At 48.2% G+C, this 14,929-nt stretch overlaps 1 protein-coding gene across 2 annotated transcripts in view; it reads right to left on the reverse strand.

Annotated features, from left to right (window-relative positions):
- The window catches only part of Csnk1d (casein kinase 1 delta), a 28,587-nt gene extending 14,128 nt beyond the window's left edge, over positions 1-14,459 (reverse strand). For both annotated transcript variants that reach the window (XM_057774016.1, XM_057774018.1), the window contains exons 1-2: positions 14,074-14,459; positions 7,642-7,752 (exon numbers count right to left, since the gene is read on the reverse strand). In XM_057774016.1, coding sequence (XP_057629999.1) covers positions 7,642-7,752; positions 14,074-14,149 — 187 coding nt within the window. In that variant the 5' untranslated portion in view covers positions 14,150-14,459. The remainder of the gene's footprint in view (positions 1-7,641; positions 7,753-14,073) is intronic.
- Between the last annotated feature and the right edge of the window lie 470 nt (positions 14,460-14,929).

Below are 14,929 nucleotides of genomic sequence, written 5' to 3' on the forward strand. Positions count from 1 at the left end.
CATGCCTGCCCAGCCTGCTCTCAGTATTTTTTTGTCTATGAAAGTAGTCCTGACCCCAGAGTCATAAAGAGATCCTATTATCACCTTGTAAAAGTGCCAAAGTGCAATGCTACATATTGAGACCTTGTCTTAATAATAACAAATGCTTATGTGCAGAAATCACTTTTGCTTCTAGCAGTGATAAAGAGACCCAATGACCTCTGTACTGAAATAACTAAGGAGGGGTAAGATAAAAAGCATGAACCCCAGGAAGACAATGCTGAAGCCTGAAAGACCCCCATCACATGCCCCAGTGTCACCATAAAAGACAGAACCAAGCTGGGCGGTGGTGGTCCACGCCTTTAATCTCAGCTCTTGGGAGGCAGAGGCAGGAGCATCTCTCTGAGTTTGAAGCCAGCCTGGTCTACAGAGTGAGTTCCACAGCTACACAGAGAAACCTTGTCCCAAAAACCAAAACAAAGGCGAGGCGGAAGAATGTGTACAACAGAAACACTGAACACAGGGGATAAGATTCTCAATGTCTAGCATTCAAGTTATGAGACGTAGCAGGGCATGTGGGTCCATAAATTAAAACTGGTAGAGAAGGGCATTAAAAACTAAAGTATGCCAAGGGACTGCAATTCCAGCTGCTTAGGAAACGGAGACAAGAAGATGACAATTACAAGTTCAAGACTTGCCAGAGCTACAGAGCAAGAGTTCTAGGCCAGTCTGCATAACTGAGATCCTGTGTCAATACAAAAACAAAAAGTGTTAAGGGATGTAGCACAATAGTGGAGTGCCTGCTTGGCACGTGAGGGACTCTGAGATCAAAGCCCAGTAATGCAGAAGAAAAAATGATGTCCTTCTGTGTATGTGTTACTTTTATTGGTTAATGAATAAGGCTGCTTTGGCCTACGGCAGGGCAGAATATAGTCAGGTTGGGAGAGATATACGAGTGTAGTCAGAATTAAGGAGACGCCATGTAGCTGCCATAGGAGAAAGACAAAGCCGGTAGGCCACAGCCTTGTGGTGATATATACATGAACAGAAATGGGTTAAGATGTAAGAGTTAGTTAAAAAGAAGCCTAAGCTATTTGCCAAGCAGTGTTGTAATAAAGTTTCTGTGTGATTTCTGTATGGGCAGTCAGAAAATGAACGAGCAGTCCCTGTTAAAAAAAAACTGCAATAAATGTAAATGAATTTCATGTTAAGAAAGCTAAAGATGCATGCACACACACCCTAATACTAAAGGTTGAAAATTATAATGTCTAATATTGAAAAACCACGAAGTAGAAGCTACTGAAGAAGAGCGGAAGTAAAACGGAGACTTAGTATACAGACCGTGCAGCAGGCCCAGCTGAAGCGGTCAGACATCTGAAAACAAATCCAGACTCAGTTCAAAGAAGTCAGGTGTAAGAATCATGAAGACAACTACATTAGTGCACAACAAACTGCCCACACAAATGGTGTTCCATCCCCAGTAGTCCTGCATAAAAGCTCCTTCCTGAAGAGTGAGATCCTTATCTACACAAAGATATGACCAAGTGAGATCCATATCTACACAAAGCAATCAGCAGCACTTCTTAGTTGCAATATTCTTTGGAGAGAAACACGGCTAGATTCAGGAGCAGTGGACTCAACTGTTGCAGAATATTTGTTTACACTGTATGAAGATGTGTCACTGTGAATGGTTTAATAAAGAGCTAAATGGCTAAAAGACAGGCAGAAGAGGGGAACTTGGGATGAATCTAGGGGCACTAGAGACCCCAGTAAGACACTTAAGAAGTCAGACATACAGTACAGCTACATGGCAGAATGTAGAATAAAATAGGTTAAGTTATAAGAACTAGTGGGACAAGTCTAAGCTAGGTTAAACTTTCATAATTAGTAAGTCTCTGTGTTTTTATTTGGGGTTGGCAGCCAAAAGAGTCTGATTACATATGGCATTCAACATCAGGCACCAGATGAAGCAATTACTTATATTGTCCTATCACTAAATAAAACTTGGGAGTCAGATACTGGGTTTAAAACCTGACGGATCCAAAGAGCAATGGAGGAAAGAGCAGATGACCCTGCCTCTCCACACTTCCAAATCAGAAAAAGCCCTGGAAACCTCTCCAACCTCCCCTCCCTGTACCTCTCTATCCACTTCCTTGGTCCTCCAACACAGCTCCAGGGCAAGCAGTGACATTCCCAGGCAATTGCCCCTCTTCCTCAGAGCACTGCCATTAATCTTGGCCATTCCCTCTCCTCTCTCAATTCTAGTCATCCTGTTCTCTAAGCCTTTGGACAAGACCTAAACAGGTTCAAATCCTATGAAGTCCCAGCAATGAGAAGGGAAGCTAACACAAATTCCCATCCCTATCCAGTACCTGCTGGGAAAGGCAAAACCAGTTTTCTCCTACGCAGTGTCACGAGGTCTATCAACCACACTGTCCAAGGGCAGGCCATGTAACCTAACCAGTCAACACAAAATACACACTTCTTCCCCCGTGTGCTTTTTGTCTGTCTGTCTCTCTCTCTCTCTCTCTTAAAATTAAGCTTTTGTTCTTTGAGAGACAGAGAAAAAGAATATGAAATTGTGTTGGTAGGGAGGTGAGAAAGATCTGGGAGGAGATCAAGAAAGGCAAACAATACAAGCAAAATATATGAAAACAAAATTGGAAAAAGCTGCCAGTGGTACAGAGGAAGTTGGAGAGATGGCTCAGCAGGTAGAGCACTTGGTTGCTCCTGTAGGAGATCCAGGTTTGATTCCCAACAGTCACAGAGCAGCTCACAGCCACGTAAAAATGACTGCAGCTCCAGGGTCCACAACCTCTTCCGCCCTCTGCAGGCAGCAGGAACAAATGTGATGCATGCAAGCATACAGCACATGCGCGCAAGCGCGCACGCGCACACACACACAGGCAAATATCCATACGTAAAGATTAAGAATAAAAAAGACGGGAATAGCCGGGCAGTGGTGGCGCACGCCTTTAATCCCAGCACTCGGGAGGCAGAGGCAGGCGGATCTCTGTGAGTTCGAGACCAGCCTGGTCTATAAGAGCTAGTTCCAGGACAGGAACCAAAAGCTACAGAGAAACCCTGTCTCGAAAAATCAAAAAACAAACAAACAAACAAAAAAGACGGGAATAGTGGTACACACTTTTAATCCCAGCTGTCAGAAGACAGGTGGATCTCTGAGTTCAAAGACAGCCAGAGCTACACAGACAGACCCTGCCTCAAAAAAGAAAAGGAGATGGTTGAGTGGAATTTCATTTAACATTAAAAAAAAAAAAGTTTTAAAAATTACACTGTGACAATATTTAAGGTGTACGCTACCATAAATGGCATTTGGGGGAGGGAGGTGTTTCAAGACAAGGTTTCTCTCCCCTGGCTGTCCTGGAATTCACTCTGTAGACCAGGCTAACCTTGAACTTTTGAGATCCAACTGCCTCTACCCCCCAAGTGCTGGGATTCAAGGTTGTGTGCCACCACTGCCTGGTCATAAATGGTATTAAAATTGTATTTTATAACTAATTATTGTTGATCTTGTTTGACTTTCCATACTATATAGGCGTGCTGGGATCACAGAAACACACTACTACATCCTGCTTGCACTTTAACCCACTGAGCCCTCTCCCTAGCTCAACTGCTGATATTTTGATCTTAAGCTAACAAAACTCTTTAATTTCTTCTATGTCTATTCTAGGAGAGTCTATCATATGCAAACAAGTTCTAGGAATATATAGTAAAAAGGCTGTGAGATGCAGATAGCACGAATGCTTTACACACATAACAGCAAACTGCTATTTAGGAGGGATGTATCCATGGCTTCCTGATGTACTTAACAGCTGGGGGGCGGGGTAAGTGACAGGAGGCAGCATCTTCCTTTTCAATGGGGAATAGTGCTATTTGTTAAACCACAGCATCAGAGACGGGATAAAATACAGTCACTGCAAAGATTCCTGAGCTCACAGATCCCTGGCTGGAAAAGATGAAGAATATCTTTTGTGGCACACTTTACCTCAGCAAACTGCCAGAAACTAGTGGTGAAGCCTAGGAAGCAAGTGATTATAAACTAATTAGGAGAAGGTTCCTGATAAAGTGTAATGAAGAACCTTCCAGTTACAGGCTCTTTGTTACTCTGGAGTCAGACATTCATACTAGCAAAATCCAGAAGCCAATGCCTGGAAAGTGTGCTACTAATCTTTTGTTTGTTTGTATTGCCAGGAACAAATGATGCTAGTGGTTTAAAGAAAAAACCTGAGCGCTGTCTGTGCCATGACTTGGTCTAAGATGCCAAAATAAGTAACTGGGGCCGGACACTAGAATACACAAGTCTTCACAACTGCTTTCCACTGTGATTTGACAAATATGTCAATGTAAATCTGGGCACTCAGAATTAATTCAAACAGAAGAATTCATTATATTTTCAGTAATTCAGTTAAGAATAATTAAACCTGCCAAATATTTCTAAATGATGTTATTTAGATTTTGAAAACCAAATTTCTCATGAGAGGACAAGAAAGAGAAACAGCAGGGCTGGGCTGCAGTTCAGCGATACAGTGCTTATCTAGCCCAGCAAAGTCCCAGCTTCATCCTAGCACCCCAAAACAACCCCAACACGCCCCAAATCATGGCAAACAGAACGGAGATGCAAAGGCCAGTGGAGATAGACTAGAGAGCCTCGGCAGGCGTGTGACTTCATAGGGGAGAGAGGGCTCACAGCACTGTTACTCCAGCATCTCCTTCACTACACACGGCATGCTCTCTAGCTCATGCTAATACGTGCCAGGCACGGTGGTCCACAACATTAGCTCTAACACTCGGGAGGAGAGCTGCAAGACTGTGAATGTGAGATCTTGACAAAAAGCCAAAGACGGAAGATACAAATACTGCCAGACAAGCTGGTTTATCTGAGCACTTGGGAGGCAGAGGAAGGAAGTTCACCAGCCTGGTCTACAAAGTGAGTTCCAGTTCAGTTATGGCAACACAGACTGTCTTGTTTGTTTTTTATTGCTGTGAAGAGACACAATGACCACAGCAACTCTTTACATCCGATATCTCGTAGGCAACAGGTAGTCGACTGTCACACCGAGAGAAGTGTGAGCAGGAAGAGTCCTCACAGTGACAGGCTTCCTCCAACAGGCTACACACTTTGGGGGCCATTTTCTTTAAAATAAATAAATAAATAAATATAAAAAGTGAAAAAAATTTTACAGTGGTGTGTATTTTCCTACCCAGATCCTATCACAAAGAGCCATTCTTCCATCCCACAAAATGTCCTGGTAACATTTACCAGAAGCATCTGTAAATGCACTAATGCTTTCTGCTGAGGAGCTACTGAAGGAGGGTGCGGTCTGAATCTACTTTGGGATGTATCAGGAATGCAATAAACAGTTAAAAAAGCTACGAGGTCTTATCTGGCAGCACCAGCTGTTGTTGAAAGTCACTACTCAAGACTTTTACTAACACTGAATTCTAGTTTATTTCTAGTATTTCACCTTTAACCTATTGTGCTGACCAGATTTTGGGCTGGTGAAGTGCTCAGGGCACACTGTTGCGGGATATTTGTTTACACTGTATGAAGATGTGTCACTGTGATTGGTTTAATAAAGAGTAGGTAGAATAGATACGCGGGATTTCTGGTGAAAGAGAGGAAGAGGAAGAATCTAGGCGTGTCCAGATTAGGCCAGAGAGCTGCCGGGGGACTCTAAAGAAGTCAGCCATACGGTACAGAGCAGAAGTAACAACTGAGCCTTGTGGCAGAATGTGGATTAATAGAAACAGGGTAATTTGAGTTATAAGAGCTAATGGCCAAGCTTTTATAATTAATAAGAAGTCTCTGTGTAGTTATTTGTGGGCTGGTGTCCCAAGAAAGCCCGATGAGAGCACGTCCTGGCCTGAGAGCTCGGGTTCCAGTCTGCATCCACTGCTCAGAGCCCCAAAGCTGCTTCTCCCTCAGCACGGAGCTCATAACCAGGCACCATGACAATACCAGCGCCTGCAAGTCTTCCAGATGGGTCACGGTGCTGCCAGCCACTCAACTCTATGCCAGAACCAACATAAACAAGATCAGGACAACGAAAGAGGTGTTTGTTCCTTTCAGAAAGTAGCAAAGCACTCCATGTTCATCTACATACCGAGAACATGACATGACAAGGTTTCTCCGGAGAGCAAAGTGTATCTCCCATCCGCACCTGCCAACCTCCGTTTAGTCTCAGATAGCAAACACTGCCAAAACTGAGCAGTCTTTGCCTGGACACATTACGCTTCCTAAAACAAAGACCTGTAGGGCACCCAGTAGTCAACAGAGTAAAACCTTACCAAAGCCTGAGGAACAGCCTTCAAACACCAAGAGAGGAAAATACCCATTTCTAAATCTTGTCTGGGGATGTGGGCAATGATGACCGAGGGCCCAGCACAGGAAGAAATAATGCTCTTCACCAGCAGGTACCCAGCCAGCATCTAGGACGCTCCACAGCACAGGGCAGTTTGGGGCACACTGTACTTGTTTCTCATCACTATCTGGCTGCCTTTCCACTTAGGCACTCTAGGCTAGCACAGTCTCAGAACTACAACCCTTAATATACTAATCTCAAATGCTGAAAACTCCTAGAAAAGACCAACCCCATGTCACTTTGTTCTACTCTCTACTTGTTACAAAGTTATGCAGCCAGTCCCTAATGCTCCCAAGAAGGCCGCCTTACTGAGGATGACGCCAAAGGGCAGGTGTGCAGGATTGGGTCTCTGCTGACCTGAGACAACAAGATAAAAATAAAAAAATGGATAGGATGAAACAGAAGGAAAAGAGTCAAAGAAAGAGCACCTCAAACACATATACAGAGACCAAACAGAAATCCCATAAAAATGTTTTAACATCAGAAACCATAACACACACGCAAAATATCTGAAAGAAAACACAAAAGAAAAAAATTTAACGACCAGACAAAGCATTATGAGGCAGTTTCCCTTTTCCTGCTGACAATAGGCCATAAAAGTTCCGTCATGGGGGTTGGTTGGGGGTGTGGAGGGGTGCTGTCTCTCCTCCCTGCTCTAACTACCATGGCACCATGGAGGCTTCTGCTAAAGAGATCATGAGGTATGGCCACAAGCAGGCTCCTATTCTTCAGAACCCTAACCCTGACCCCGACCCCGCAAGTCAGCTCTATCATCTAGGAAGGAGCGCTCACAACGCTGCTGTGTCTCCAAAGCCTTGAATAAGAACACCTGCTCCATCAGTCAAACTATTTCCAAGTTCCCAGAATTCTAGAAGTGAGACTGGCCTATCACTGGCTTCAGTACTCCAAGGTGTTGGGGTGAGGTTTTACAGAACTGAGAACAGTGAGTGGCTGAGCTAGGAAAGTCAGAGAAGTCATGTTCAGAACTCCTATCCAAGAGAAAGTGAGCGTCACAGAGTCAAGTTCTAAGGAAAGCATGGCCCAGAAGAGGCCAACTGGCAGGAAGCACCGTGGTGTGACAAGCAGCACCACTGGGGGCACCAGAGAGAAAATGTTTACTTCGAACCTTTCACAAAACCCAGATTTCAAAGACATTATCATCGAATGGGAAGCTAAGAAAAGTAGTTCTTAAGCAAAACAAGTACGACTATGCTTCTTTTTCTTGGTAGGGTACCTGTAAGTCAGGCTGTGGGCAGAATCTGACCACAATGAACCTTACCTCCTCCCTGCATCATTTTGTAGATCTTGCTCTCAATGTGGAGCTGAGGATGTTTGGTTTTGACACATTCAAGCTTGATGGCAACTTCTTCTCCTGCAGCAATATCCGTACCTTGGTAAAGAGAGAAAATCACATTCATTACCAGATAACCCAGAGCTGACTACAGAAAGGACAAGCGCTACGTCTACCCTTTACATCTTTCTGAGGCAGGAACGGTGCTGGGGATGGAATCCAGCACCCTTGGACATGGCTAGGCCAAAACCTGCCACCGAACCACACCCTTGCTCTTAACTGAGCTAAGCTCCCAGAGATGGACAAATGACAGATGCGCTTCACTTCCTATCAGAGACTGCACTGTACTGCACAGGGAAATCTATCTCTACCTGTACCCACTGCACAAGTCAGTCACCGGAGTTGGAGGCCCCAGTCTTCTTGCCCACTCAGGCACCTCAAAGCAGAGTAACAGGATGCTTCTGTGCTGCCCGGTCTCCCGAGAAGAGCAGATGGCTTTTACTCTATTCATCCTGCAGCCAGAGGCCAGACAGGCTTGGCATCCACCCACACATCCCAACGGTTTCTCACCAGCAGTTCTCAAGTGGGCTCAGTCCCCTCATGGCTGCAGGAGTCATCTCTAACAAAACCATCCAAGGCCAGCAAAGGCCTCAACTAAACCGAGGGATACGCTCCCGGGTGTCCCAACTTTGTTTGTAGACCAGACTGGCCTTGAACTCAGAGATCTGCCTATCTGTGTCTCTCAACTGCTGCGATTGAAGGCAGGTGCCACTCTTAGGGCTAGGAGACTAGAACTGGCCAGCTCTGCCTTTGCACTACAAACGGCACGTAGCTTTTGTCAGTTTGTGACAGACACTGTGATGACTAGAGCCCAGGAGCTTGGAGGCAAAGACAGTTTCCCGTGTAAGTGTCCCTCTTGTGCCTCACTCCACCACCTCCCTCCCTTCCAGGCTCCCTGCCCCCAGCTGCTGGGGATTTTCCTCTGCTCCAGCATGGACCATCCAGCCTACTGCACCTCACGCGCCCTCCTGTCTGACAGGTTGCTTCTGAATAGAATGTACTTCCAGGAATTTGGTTATCTGAAAAAGATAACATGGCCTTCCACAGAGCCAGCCAGAACCAACCACACATGACCAGGGTCTGTGCTGGGTAGACAAGTTGTGGACTGAACAGCCTAGCTACTTTTCTTGGTGACTCAATTTCTCTTGTCAACTGAGATGGGAGGGGTCAGCAAGAGTTTCACAGGGAGCTGAGGAAACAAATGGTTAATGAGTCACTCAGAGAGAAGGTGGAGCAAGACCTGAAAGCACAGGGACAATGCTAACAGCTGTGTCCAGTGCCACCAAAGAACCAGAGACAAGTCATTTTGTCTCTCAGATGGGAGCTCCCAGAGCTAATTTCCAACGCTGCAGTTCTGTAAGAGTAACTGGATCCCAATAGCTGCCAGTAACCATTCGTTCTGGGCTTAAGAACTTCACTATTTATCCCACAAAAACTCTTTGGAACACTAGTAATAAGCAACTTATCTTACTCTTCTTGCCTGCAGCAGGGCAGCCTATCCATTTACACAAAATGTGACTTCATCTAGAAAGTACCTACAGATGAAAAATGACCTCTGAGTTCTTTTAAGGACCTGGACTTTGAGCTGAACTTGCCAGCCAGGAGGAATGGTGATTCATTCCACCAGTGACGTCAGTGACTCCCTGCACCTCAAAGCAGTAGTCTCTGGGGACAGCATACCACCCTTCACAGGGACAAGACAGACTGGGGCTGAATCAGGACCTTCAGGAAGGTAGAAAGTGCCTCTAGCTTTACTCTTCTGTGGCCACTATAGTTCGTGTCTTCACAATCACCCCTGGAATACTCTCGGTCTTGGGAACAAATGACCACTGACAACTGTGAATTACAGCTTCTCAAGGAGCCAATGCCATGTACTGTGTCAAGACAAGAGTCTGTAGAACCATAAAGAGGGTTGCACTGAGTCTGGTAATTAATTAGCAGGAGAGGAGTAGCTGGACAGAGGACACCCAAACATATGAGGACAGCACAAGGCCTCCTCCATGGACTTCCTCACCTGGGTAGAAGGACCAAGCAGCTCCAGCTTCTGTCTTATGAGTGCCAATGCAGACTCACTGGTTTGAGTCCTGTAGCTCTGGCCCACCATCCCAGCAGACTACATCTCCTGAGCCCCACTAGCATGTTCATCTAGTCCAGACTTTACACAGGAAGGACGGACCTAGGAGCTCTGGTAGTGATTTAATACTACTACAAAGATTGGAATTTTTACTAATTGGTTCTCTACTATACAGAAGTCTGATAAATGCCACCAGGAAGGACACTAGTACCTAAAAGATGCCACTGTCATCAGGGGCCAGCAAGACAGTTGCTGACATGATTGACAAAGTGATTTCAGCTCCTACAATCAACATGGTAAAGCGAGAGAACCTCCACAAGCTGCCTTCCTGACTTCTACATGTATACACATGCCCCACATTCACACACAAATCTAATAAAAAAAATTAAAAGCCAAAATCAACCACACTGAAACATTTATTGTCTGTACTACCTGAACAGCATCAATATCTATATGCAGTTGAACAATGCTGGAAGGCTGAAGATAGGGATCCCCGCTAGGCAGAGGCTGGACTGTGTGTAGATGTACAATAACGTTAGGTGATGGCTCACAGCCATCTGTAACTCCAGTTCCAGGGGACACGACACAAAAATAATTTAAAAAAAAAGAAAGAAAGAAAAACAAAGTTATGCCCTCAGGTTGAACAGTCCACAAAGGTTGATGAATCACACAAACCTGTCTAGGGACAGGAAAGGAACTCTGAGGGACAAGCCCAGATGCCGGTCCCCTCAAGGTTTCTGGAGGACCTGGGTTTATTTCCCAGTTTCCACATGACAGCTAACAACTGTCCCGCAACACTAGGTGCAGGGGATTGGACATTCTCTTCAGGTCTCCTTAGGAACTGCATACATGAGAGCAGGCAAAACACATCATATAAAAATACATCTCAAAAATAAAACAAAACATACAGGTGGGTGGTAATGGTGGTGGACACCTTTAATCCCAGCACTCAGGAGGCAGAAGCAGGCCTCTCTGTGAGTTTGAGGCAGCCTAGTCTACAATCCGAGTTCCAGGACAGTCAAGGAAACCCTGTGAAGTCCTCTCTTGAGAAAAAGAGAAAGAGAAAAACAAAACAACCAAAACCCAAGAAACAATCCTGTTAATAGCGAAGTGGGGAGGCACCTCCCAACAGCAAGGCAAAGGTCACCCACAGGGCGATGTCGGCAGAGTAGCATGCAGTGTCACTATCCTCGGAATAACACTAGTCCAAGGCAGAAGCCAGCCATGGCCCACCGGCACTGCAGGATGGGGACTCTATAATTACAATGGTGCTACCACAACTTTAGGGACTAAGCCTAGATCATAGTACCCTCAAATATCCAGGTTCAGTCACCCACCTCCAATACGTCAGTTAGAACGAACAGTAACAAAGCACAACAGAGATTTATTCAACATAATCACACTAGGAAGAACCACCAGGCTGTCACTCAGGTGTCCTCGTTTTTGATCATACGACATCTAAACATGCTGGGCTGCTATACTAACATGCATGCCAAGCCCAGGTCGGACCCTCCTGGAACTTCAAACAAAGGGCTAAAGTAGGTATACTTAAGCAGACCTGGTCAAGGCATGGTCCCACCATTACTGTCTCAGTTCCTATCTGTCCTGGAAGGTATATACATAAGCTGTCAGAACTATATGGAATCTTTCTGAACATCAACTTTGGGGGTAGCACAAGGACTTCAGCCTTGACTTTCCTCCAACATGGGTAATTTTAATTCCTTGATGTCTGGCTCAATAGATAAAATACGTACTATGCAAGCATGAGGGTCCGAGTTTGGATCCCCAGCACCTATGTAAATGCTAGGTAGGTATGACACCCCACTTGTTATCCCTATCCAGGAAGCAGACTGGGTTTCTGGAGCAAGTTTGGTTAACTTGCCTCAGTATATAAAGTGAAAAGGGACCGCACACAGCACTCAAGAGACAGAAGCAGGCAAATCTCTGAGTTTAAGGCTAGCTAGGACTACATGGTGAGACCCTGTCTTAAAACAAACAACAGCAACGAAAAACCCCACAAACTATGACATACAGGTAAGCCAGGGACTCTAACCCTAGAATCCCAGTGATCCATTTTAGAACACATCAGAGGAATAATCAAAATGGAACTCCCTGGAAAAGGTTAGCTCATGTGATCCAATGCTGTGGGCCCAGTCCTCTGTCTAAGCTAGTCAGATGGAGAAGTCCCACCACCCACACGCCTGTGGAAGACCCTGGGCAGGATGTGTGTATGTGTGCTGGTTCAAGACAGTCTCTCAACCTTCTCCTTTCCCTGTGCACCACTGCTTTGGATGGAAAGAGGCTGCAGGAACTAGGGGGGTGCTGAAGGGCTGTGATGGGTAAGCCACACCCCCAGACAGAGCCTGAACACTCTCAGAGAAGAGTTTACGTCTCTGAGTGGCATGTGACACCACATCACAATTTGGTCGTTAGCAACCATCTTCAGAAAGCACAAAACTGCTTGGCAAAATCTCAGGGAACAAAAAGTTTCAGAATACCTATTTTCTGATGCCCATGAAAGGGTGGCTAATGGATTGGCTTCAGTGTAGCTCCTATATCCTGAGGTTAAACTTCTGCCAAAATCTATTGTTCTATAAATAAGCCAAACATCTCCATTTACCCAGCACTCTGACCCCCAAACACTGCCGATAAGGCATCTGGCGGACTACTTGGTTATAAATATTTAAATACGCAAACCCCAAGTATCTCTAAAGCATGTTTTACTAATCAGGCCACGATGGTAAGAAGTACAGGCACTAACTACTTCTAATGTACAGTACTGATGTGGCACATAGCAGGGTTGCCAGGCACCACAAAAAGAGCTAAGAACTACCTATATCCTATGTGGGTCAGTTGTTCACCCCACACCACCAGCTGTCAAGGTCCTAGGAGTCAGAGTAGGAAGTTCTTGGACTTGGGTAGCCTGAGAGGCAAGGCCCAAAGCTCCGCTTCTACCTGACTCTATTACAGGTACAACAGCCAAAGGAATGCAGAAGCTGGGCTACTCAACAGAGCACACTTGCCTCTGGCAGGCAACAACCCAGAAGGGGGGCGGACCTCAAGTTCAGGGGCTTTGCAATGATCTACAATCCCACTCATTTTAAAATGCCCAACAAGAGGGTTTAAGCAAACACGTAATTACATGGATGTATGTGCATATTCTTTCACTGTCAAGTCTGACGTAAGCCCGGATAGTCTAATCCTCAGGGTAGGATTCTCAAGTCTGCCTTGACAATTCTGAGAGTCAAGTCATGAGAACTTCCAGGTCACTTCCTCCCCTCTCTTCTGCCAACCTCTTCACACCAACTGGGCCCGCATCGGTCACAATTTCATTCCTGTTGATGTCCAGGAGTTCAGCAGTCAACTTAAGATGCTCACCCTACACTACAGACCCCCACCAACCCAAGGGACAGGAACTGCTCTAGCTCAGACCTTCCCAGCCCTGGGCTGGAGTAAGGTGGCAGCCATGAGAGCACAGACGATCCCTCCGGTAGGTCAGTTCACTGGAGACACCACACGAATCCGCAGGCACCGGCCCGTCACCTCCCCATTTTGGGGCCGGGACACTCCCCACCTCCACGCTACCCTTCTGATTGTTCTGATATGTCTCCCCCCCCACACACACACCCAAACACCCAGGATGACCCTGCAGGGGTGAGGGGCAGGACCGGAGCCTCGGAGGAGCACAGAGAGCGTGGCCTTTGTTTACTGCGGTGACCTTAGGTGGGGGGAGGCTGCTGACGCCGGGGCCCCGCAGCCCAGGCCTCCTTCGGGGCCCCACCCCCAGCCCCCCCCACGCCCGCTCTCCCCTCCCCCGCCCCACGGTCCTGCTGCCCCCGGCCGAGCTCCAGCACAGCCCCCCGCCGGGACCCGCCGTTCTTTTCCCACGCCCTCCGCCACCCCACAACCGGTCTCCGAGCCCCGCTGCCCCCGCCTCCGGAGCCTGCTCCCCACCTCCCTGGCCCCCGACCACTCCCCAGGCTCTCTCCGCGCTCTACCCCCACGGCCCCGGGTGCCCTCGACTCACTCTCCCGACCCTTCCCCGCCCCCCTCCGGAGCCCCCCGCAGCCCGCCGCGCCCAGCCCCCCGACCGCGCTCGCACGGCGGCCGTTGGTGTCGGCCGCGGCCGGTGGTCCGGGCCCTCGGACTGCGGGGATGCAGAGCGGCCGAGCGTCCCCTCCGGCCCTGGCGGAGGCCTCGGCCCCGCCGGGAACCCCGCCCGCCCGCCCGCCCGCCGGCTCGCACGGCCCGCCCGGCTCCCGGGCGCTCGAGGTGCCGGGCCTCACCGAGATAGATGTCTCCGAAGGAGCCGCTGCCGATCTTGCGGCCCAGCCGGTACCTGTTCCCGACCCTCAGCTCCATGGCGGCGGTGCGGCTCGCTGCTGCCCGACCGCCCGGCCGCTTCCTGGGTCTGCGCTCCGGGAGGCGGCGCCGCTGCTGCCGCTACTGCGGGTCCGGTCCGGCTCCGCCCCCCTCACGGCCCCGCTTTCACCATCGCTTTCCGGTTGCCCCGTCGCTCTCAGCGCCTCAATACGGGGCGGATGGGACAGTCCGAGCGCCGCCGCCGCTGCTCCGGTCCCTGCCGGCCCCGCTCACGCTCTCCCCGCCGCGGATGGACTCGGATCTTCCGGGCCTAAATCCTCCTTCAGCTGCCTAAAGGAGCCGCCGCCATCGCGCTGTGACGTCACTTCCCCTAGCAACCCGGAGGGGCGGGGCCACGGCGCTCGGGGGCGGGGCTTGGCTACTTAATGGATTGCGCAGCCGCAACCGGGCTTGTTTCTCTGTCCCCTTAGCCACTGCGCTCCCGCAGGCCGGCTACGGCTGGTCTCTCTGGGCTTTCCATTTGTCTCCAACAGGAATCTGAGAAAGCTAAACCGTGCGTGGTAGGGAATGGCCTGTAGGGAAAGGGTAGTCCCAGCTCTCGGGAGGACAAGTCAGGAGGATCATGAGTTCTAGACCATCCTAAGCTTCTTCTAAACACACCACATGTACCAAGATAACATGTTGGAGAAGCCAAGCAGCAGTTCTTTCTGCAAAGCCCAGGAGAGGCCCTGAAGAGCTGCTCTTTGCAAATGGGGGGAACGGGGTAGAGAGGAGGCTCCAGGCCCGCCTATGGGGGTCACAGATAGGCAATTTGTTTTG

Source organism: Chionomys nivalis, chromosome 7 (assembly GCF_950005125.1).
Source record: "Chionomys nivalis chromosome 7, mChiNiv1.1, whole genome shotgun sequence".
Taxonomy (NCBI): domain Eukaryota; kingdom Metazoa; phylum Chordata; class Mammalia; order Rodentia; family Cricetidae; genus Chionomys; species Chionomys nivalis.